The sequence below is a fragment of the Gymnodraco acuticeps genome, unplaced genomic scaffold (assembly GCF_902827175.1).
Source record: "Gymnodraco acuticeps unplaced genomic scaffold, fGymAcu1.1, whole genome shotgun sequence".
NCBI classification, from domain to species: domain Eukaryota; kingdom Metazoa; phylum Chordata; class Actinopteri; order Perciformes; family Bathydraconidae; genus Gymnodraco; species Gymnodraco acuticeps.
Window position 1 is genome coordinate 312219 of NW_022991470.1, and position 7531 is coordinate 319749.

The 7531-nt window shown below is 39.6% G+C and overlaps 1 protein-coding gene across 1 annotated transcript; it reads left to right on the forward strand.

Moving 5' to 3' along the window:
- Positions 1 to 355: 355 nt before the first annotated feature.
- LOC117533017 (isocitrate dehydrogenase [NADP], mitochondrial-like) lies at positions 356 to 5571 on the forward strand. Its single transcript, XM_034196658.1, has 11 exons — positions 356 to 596; positions 1265 to 1356; positions 2371 to 2536; positions 3060 to 3220; positions 3319 to 3462; positions 3638 to 3774; positions 3891 to 4042; positions 4225 to 4337; positions 4758 to 4855; positions 4945 to 5037; positions 5166 to 5571. Exons 1-11 carry the CDS (start codon positions 476 to 478, stop codon positions 5248 to 5250), a joined length of 1362 nt encoding a protein of 453 aa, XP_034052549.1. The 5' UTR covers positions 356 to 475; the 3' UTR covers positions 5251 to 5571.
- The last annotated feature ends 1960 nt before the right edge of the window (positions 5572 to 7531 follow it).

The following is a 7531-nucleotide window of genomic DNA, read 5'->3' on the forward strand; positions in this document are numbered from 1 at the left end:
TCCTGAATGTCTATCGAGATGCACAAATCTCAGATCCAGCTTAAATCTTCTCAAGAAACCAGAAATGATTCAAGCTTTCTGGCTGACTTAGACCCTTAGTATAATCGTTTACCTTTTCATATCAACAATAATACTATAGTAACAGTTTAAAAAGTATGACTTATATTTAATGGGGTATATTCTCTGTATTTCTAGACTTTGGTGTTGTATGTAAAACAGCTCAGTCCTTCCACCACTGACGGTGTGGATAAAAGCTAGCTAAAACGCCACCTGGACATGCTGCTGCAGGAAATAAGGAAGAGGAACCTGAACTTGAATCAGACTCCTGGCCAATCAGAGTGAAGCATGCTCTATCAAGCTGACGTGTTATCAAACGCTGACGTCCGGGGTGTCCATACTTTACCAGGCTCTACTACCTGCGTGACGTTAATTCATAAGAAAAGAGGGAACAGGTGTCCCTAACAGCCCGGTAAACATGGCGGGTTACCTGAAAGCCCTGAGGACCGTATCCAGAAGTACAGGCGCTTCCCTGACTCTAAACCCCGCAGTGCTCTCATCGGCTGTCGGCTGCCGTCACAGGCTCCAACAGAGGAACTGTAAGCAACCCTTTAAAAATGAAACTTTAACAATATGACTCGAAATGTATTACTAAAGTGGGCATGGTCAGCATCATTAATGTGGCTGGCTTTGTGAGTGGGTTTTATGAATGATTTTTACTAAACTAATAGTAGACGTCAGTAAAAGGTCACATGCTGATTGGAAACTAGCCATAAGTGAATCACACATACACGCTTTTTGAAGGATCACATTTCTAAGCATTGCATTTAATTATTATTATATAAACTCAGAACAGAAAGTTTAAACAATATCTACAACCTTAAGCAAGATGTTAGTAACCTAACCACCATATGTTATCATACTGAATACTGAATCAAATGTGTATGATGATGAAATGGATATGAATACAGTACAAAGGGGATCTTATGAATTCTACAATAAAGGCTGGTACCACCCTGTCTTGGCACGTGAGTTCATGTATATCAGGAGCAAATAAGTCTACACAGGTAATACTGGTATTATAAATAATCCGAAAGTCACTGTCTCAGTAAGAATGAACCCTGCAGTGAAAGAGATATTAACCCAAATGCAGGTGTGATCAGTTTGTTCTCAGTTTTGCCTTACCCAAAAATGTTCGGCATCATCCCCCAGTGGCTTTAAACTACACTGTACAACATGAGAGTTAATGTTCTGTGATTGTTTTCAGATGCCACACAGCGCATCAAGGTGGAGCAGCCGGTGGTGGAGATGGACGGAGATGAGATGACTCGCATCATATGGGAATTCATCAAAGACAGGGTAAATCCAGTCTGGAAGTTAGCTGATAATGATTTATACTTTCTTTGTGTCAAAAAGCTGTAAGTCGCTTTTACTTACGAGCAAACATGAGGATGTTTGAATTCAGAATCCAAAGGTTATGGTAATCAGAGGAGGACGAGGGTTAGGAATAATCTTTTAACAAGTAAACATCCCGCATTCAAAATCCTACATGAGTGAAAGAACACTGTGCACTAGCTTGTGAACTTAAAGGGGACCTATCATGCAAAATGCACTTGTGTACGTCTTTTACACATGAATATGTGTCCCCGGTGTGTCAGGGAACTCACCAAGTGTCAGAAAACACAACCCTCTCTCTTTTCCTCCATACCCAAATCTCTAAAAACGGGGCTGCAACGGATCTGATTATTATTTGAATTTTTCTGACGTCAGAAAAGGGGTGCTCCGCCTATATGGGCAACTCTCCACCTATCAGGGGAAGGAGAGACCGCTCGAAAGCGCTGGAGACGCTGTAGTACATATGCCAGGCCTGTAAGTGGCGCTGTAGTCTGCCACAAAAGCAGAATCAGCCCTTGTAAAAACAGGGCTGGAAAAGACCAAATAGAGCGAAATGAGGCATGGCTAAAATGCATGATCTGTTTGGTATTTATTTTTTTAAACTTCACAGACATGTTTTATATAAATATGGCCCTACAATATATAGCATGGTAGGTCCACTTTGACTAAAGGATCAAGAACGTGTATAACCTAACCTACAATACACAGTATAATTTGTTATGGTTGTATTAATAATCTGATTGCAAATGAATTAAAGTTAAATCAAAAGTACAATAAAGTTCCACCAGAATTTAGCTGGATTAGAAGTATGAATATATGTATCAGAAAAAGGAAATATTCAAGTAAAGTAAAAAATACCTCAACATTGAACTCAAGTATCCTACTTGGGTAAATCCACTTATTCAGTGTGTGTTTGTGTGTATGCTGTGCAGTGTTGCCCTCTTATAAATAACACAGTAACATCTTGCACATGTGCAGCTGATCCTGCCCAACGTGGATGTTGAGCTGAAGTACTTCGACCTGGGTCTGCCCTACCGCGACCAGACAGACGACCAGGTCACCATCGACTCTGCTCTGGCAACTAAGAAATACAACGTGGCTGTCAAGTGTGCCACCATCACCCCCGACGAGGCTCGAGTTGAGGGTCAGTTTGACATAGTGTGTGATTATATAGTATCTGTGATGGAATACTATGTGTTCAAGTTATACAACAAATCAGGCAGTCACTTAGAAAAGCATGATGCGTTTGCTTTCCAAAAATGAGCTGTCCTGTTTTTTTTTTTTTACTAACAAGATATCTCAAAATCCCAACCGAAGCTCTCATTTACTTGAGAGCTCGGTTTCAGGGAAGCATATATGTCCCTTCTGTTTTGAAACTATTTTCATCATTCTGATAATTATCTTTTTAATTCAGAAAAGCAGGGTAAACATTTTTCTCTCAAGGGGATGCAAAATGCTTCCTTAGTTTCAAGCCTTATGTTTTGCTTTATATTTTCACATTTTTTAATTTTCAACCATTAGTTATAAAATCTGTTGTATATTTGTGAGTGTGTTAATAAAAATACATGACGCTTTTTGGTTCTTCATATAGTTATCCTTACTGTTTGGAGACTTGCTTTTGGTCTTCAGATGGAAAACGCTTATAATCCATATACCATTTTTTTCAGAGTTTAAGCTAAAGGAGATGTGGAAAAGTCCCAATGGAACGATCAGGAACATCCTGGATGGCACCGTTTTCCGGGAGCCAATTATTTGTAAAAACATCCCACGTCTTGTCCCTGGATGGACACAAGGCATAACAATCGGCAGACATGCTTTTGGCGATCAAGTAAGAAATGCAAAATGTGTGTTGTGTGCTCTCCAAAGATGCATCCAAACTGACAGAGGAATGATCTCACTGCTCTTGTTTGTTGTTAAATCTCACAGTACAGGGCCACAGACTTTGTTGTTGACCAGCCTGGCAAGTTCAAGATGGTGTTTGCCCCCGCCGATGGAAGCCAGCAGAGGGAGTGGGAGGTGTACGACTTCCCTGCAGGCGGCTGTGGGATGGGGATGTACAACACGGATGAGGTAAGAGTTTGTTCATACATGAATTCACATGAAATAAGATGCAAAAAAGTGCAATATTTACAGACAGTTAAAGCTAATCTGTTAGATATTAAATATTTCCTTTGGGCTGTGCATTTGCTAACTTGTTTTTGTTTAAAATGTAGACCTTATTATTGTTTTGTTTTTTTGTGCACAGTCCATCAGTGGATTTGCTCACAGCTGCTTCCAGTATGCCATCCAGAAAAGGTGGCCTCTATACATGAGCACCAAGAACACCATCCTCAAGTTCTACGACGGGCGCTTCAAAGACATTTTCCAGGACATCTTTGAGAAGTAAGATACTGAACAGTATGGATGCACTGGATTGTTTTTGATGTTTTGGTCAACCCACTGGATTAAATAGTCTCTGTTGATGAGACAAATGTTTGACTTTATTCTGTTTCTTTTAGGACATACAAGCCAGAGTTTGACAAGCTGAAGATCTGGTACGAGCACCGTCTGATCGACGACATGGTGGCGCAGGTCCTGAAGTCTCCTGGAGGATTCGTTTGGGCCTGCAAGAACTACGATGGAGACGTACAGTCAGACATTCTGGCTCAGGGTAAGTGCACTTCCATTTGATGATTGGTCAGCAGTTCCCCTGCTTGTTCACTTCAGGCCACACAGTCACAATGACACATTATTTACATCTGAGCTACGTATTGTGTGCTTATATTTGTGGGTACAGATTACCTTGTGATGCCAGGTGTGTCTGTGTATTGTGTTTCTGTGTGTTGTGTCTAGGTTTTGGTTCTCTAGGTCTCATGACATCAGTGCTGGTTTGCCCTGACGGAAAGACTCTGGAGGCCGAGGCTGCCCATGGCACCGTCACCAGGCACTACCGGGAACACCAGAGGGTAAGAACCACCAGGCCACACTGCTGAGTGTTTTTTTTAACTTTTGTATAATCAAATGGTGGGCTAAAATCATGTCAATATGAAAATGTCAGAACCAAATGACACCATACTATACTGCAGTTCACAGAGTTTTCAGTGTGGAACCTAATGAATACAGTGAGTTTAGCATTTTGTGCTATTTTCAGCAGAACTGCTATAAGTTTGAGAGTGGAATTGTTTTATAGGTATTCTTGTCATTAATAGTCAATTATAGTTACATTGCAAGTCCTTCATAGTACATCCTATTCTTTTATAGTAAAAGAGGCAGAGAAAGGAATGTCTCCATCTACAGTAGCATCAAAGTACCTGAATGCAAAGCAACCACAAGTCTTGAAAATGATGTTTTCTGCAGCGACCCCTAACTGTGTCCTTGCTTTGTAGGGAAGACAAACGAGTACTAACCCCATCGCGAGCATCTTTGCTTGGACCAGAGGACTGGAGCACAGAGGCAAACTGGACGGAAACACTGATTTGATAAAGTATGTCATATTTTTGAATTGTATTTACTCGTACAAAATATGCTACTTTACTTCAAATGAATAAAATCCTCTGCATTGTTGCTCTCCAGGTTCTGCCACACGTTAGAACAGATCTGTGTGGCTACTGTGGAGAAAGGCGTGATGACCAAAGACCTCGCCAGCTGCATTCATGGATTGGCAAAGTGAGTTTACATTTGACATCCCTCCGTCATGCTAAACTTGGTGTTGTATGTCTGCTTTAAGAAAACCTTTTCTCTTGTTTTAACAATAGTTGTATCATAATTGTAACCTCTGCACTGCTATCTTACAGCTGCAAGCTGAATGAACATTATGTCAACACATCGGACTTCCTGGATGCCATTAAGACCAACTTGGACAAAGCTCTGTGTAAATGAAGATTTGGGGGATTGGACCACTTCGTTTTTATCTCGTTGTAACCATTAATTTGTCTTAATCATTGTATAAAGTTTAGAAGCAACTAAGTTTACTACCTTCCATGACATTTTTGTATTTGTAAAGCTGACTGACACACACTGTTTTCGTTCTTCTGCCACCTTACAGTTTTGTATTGCAAGTACTTGTAGTTTTTGAATTAATATTGATGTTAACTTCTAACAGTCATATCAAACACATGTCAATTTCAATATACAATCAAGGACAGTGATGCCATGTTTTGCTCAGCATGCAAATAAAAAGGATCGTGATAATCACTCTAACATGCAGTGTATGTTTTTCTGCTTTATTGTCATTTTGTTCTCACCTTCAGTAGAAACACTGTTGGTTGTTTCTTGCTTACCTGAACACGCATGATAAAACAAACACAATATCCTTTTGGGTTTAGTTGGATTAAAGTTCACACTCCTCAGTACCAATAATAATCCTACCAACTGGACTACCGTCAGACCAAAGTATATTTGTGTTATCTCACAGATGCTTTATTATATTACTGCTATCTTTCACACCTTTTATATCATTGTTTTTTGTTTCTGGTTTTATTGTTATTCAGAAATACTAATGTCTTTGGAGTCTACAGTCAAAGGTGGAAATTATGGATTTTATGTTTGTCCTGGGTCAGCGTTTAAAGTGTCACACTGTCAGTGAGCATGAGCACTCAGATGCATATGTGGATATGTGGTAATCATTTGTGTTTGTTTTGTATTAGTTTTTGTATATCACAGTAACTCATCTTTCTAAATTAACACAGTTTTTTATATTCCTCAGATCTATGATGATCTCTAGCTGATCTAAATCAGTCAATGATCAAAAGCGCTTTATAAATTATTATTATTATTAAATAGGTTAACTTGGTTTTTACTTACAGTAGGGTTCTCAGGGACAGAAATCATTATCCCTTTGTATGTGTAATATGTTCCTAGCATGAGGGTCAATTATATTGATGGTGATGAAGAAGCCTTTATCTTTCATTTGAACAAAATATGTCTAATAATAGCACTGGGAAGTTAAGAGGTTATAAAGCTCTCTGGAGGAACTTCAGATGAGATATTGTTGAAGGAATGCCAAGTAGTGCTCAGTTGAATCCTCCATAACACTCATGTGTGTAATGTTGAGCCAGTGTTAAATCCATAAATCCTCTAGAGGCGCTGTAGAGGTTTCCTCACAGGGGCTCCAGAGAACTGACATATCCAGATGTTGAATTCATAATCCCTAAAAGTAAATGCTGGCCACGTACAATTTAACTTCACAGTTTAATTTCATGCACTTGCACATATGAGCCCCTGTCCAGCAGTGCATTCATGCGTGATGCTCATTTAGTGGTTGTCATATGCACCATCCAGTGCCTGACAGTGAGTGTGTTCGCACCAGCAGGGGGCCGGATCTAATGGGAGGTCTGCCAGAGCTCCCTGCTGTACTTACAACTACAGTATCACACCAGCAGATGTCGACATGGTCACAGTCGGACAGTGAGGTGCTGCACTGTGTATGAAAGCTTTAATGTACCACCAGATTACACTGAAACCTGACATTCTAGGCAAAAAGAAAATGCACCTGCAGATCATTATTAATCCTTGTTTAAAACTGCTTGTATTGCAGAATAGAGAATAGAATAACATCTCTAATAAAGATAGAGAAGAGAATACATTAGGCTTTCTGCACTAAATTGAAGATGGTGTCAGATTGTCAATCACAAGTTGAATCTACCTTCTAGCAACGTTTCTCCTCATCTAAATAAGATGGTGTTCATCGTGTGGATACAATGTTTTTTAGGCCTAGCTGGTGATTTAATGAAAAGGAATGTGGAGTATACAAACACTAACAAACAATATTTAGTTTGATATTGTGCTTTTCTTGCTGTTAATTCTCTATCTATTCTACAGCATATGATACTCAAATGGCTTGACAGTGGCTAACTTATTAAGTTAACCACTGACCAGGAAATATGCTCGTGTCTCTCTCACTGTACAAAGAAAGTAAAAGAAAAGGAACAAGGTCCCTCCATCGAAAAAATTACCAGAAATTAGCATTTAGATTACGTTTTCCCCAGTTTTTTCCTTCCAGGAGGAACATTCCTGTGAAACTGTTAAGTGCTAAAGCAGCTCTCACTTATGATCGGCAGCCATAAAAGAGTCATATCTCTGAGCAAATTGTTCAATCACTTCCTGGGAAATGATTTCCTATGGAAGTGTAATCCGTGCACAATGCCAAGCATCTGTGAAA

What these genes read in the sequence shown, in the direction of transcription:
- LOC117533017 (XM_034196658.1), top strand. Translation starts at nt 476, where the DNA reads ATGGCGGGTTACCTGAAAGCCCTGAGGACCGTATCCAGAAGTACAGGC. An exon ending in GGGAATTCATCAAAGACAGG is followed by an intron (nt 1,357 to 2,370) that starts GTAAATCCAGTC and finishes GCACATGTGCAG; the next exon opens with CTGATCCTGCCCAACGTGGA. An exon ending in ACTACCGGGAACACCAGAGG is followed by an intron (nt 4,338 to 4,757) that starts GTAAGAACCACC and finishes CTTGCTTTGTAG; the next exon opens with GGAAGACAAACGAGTACTAA.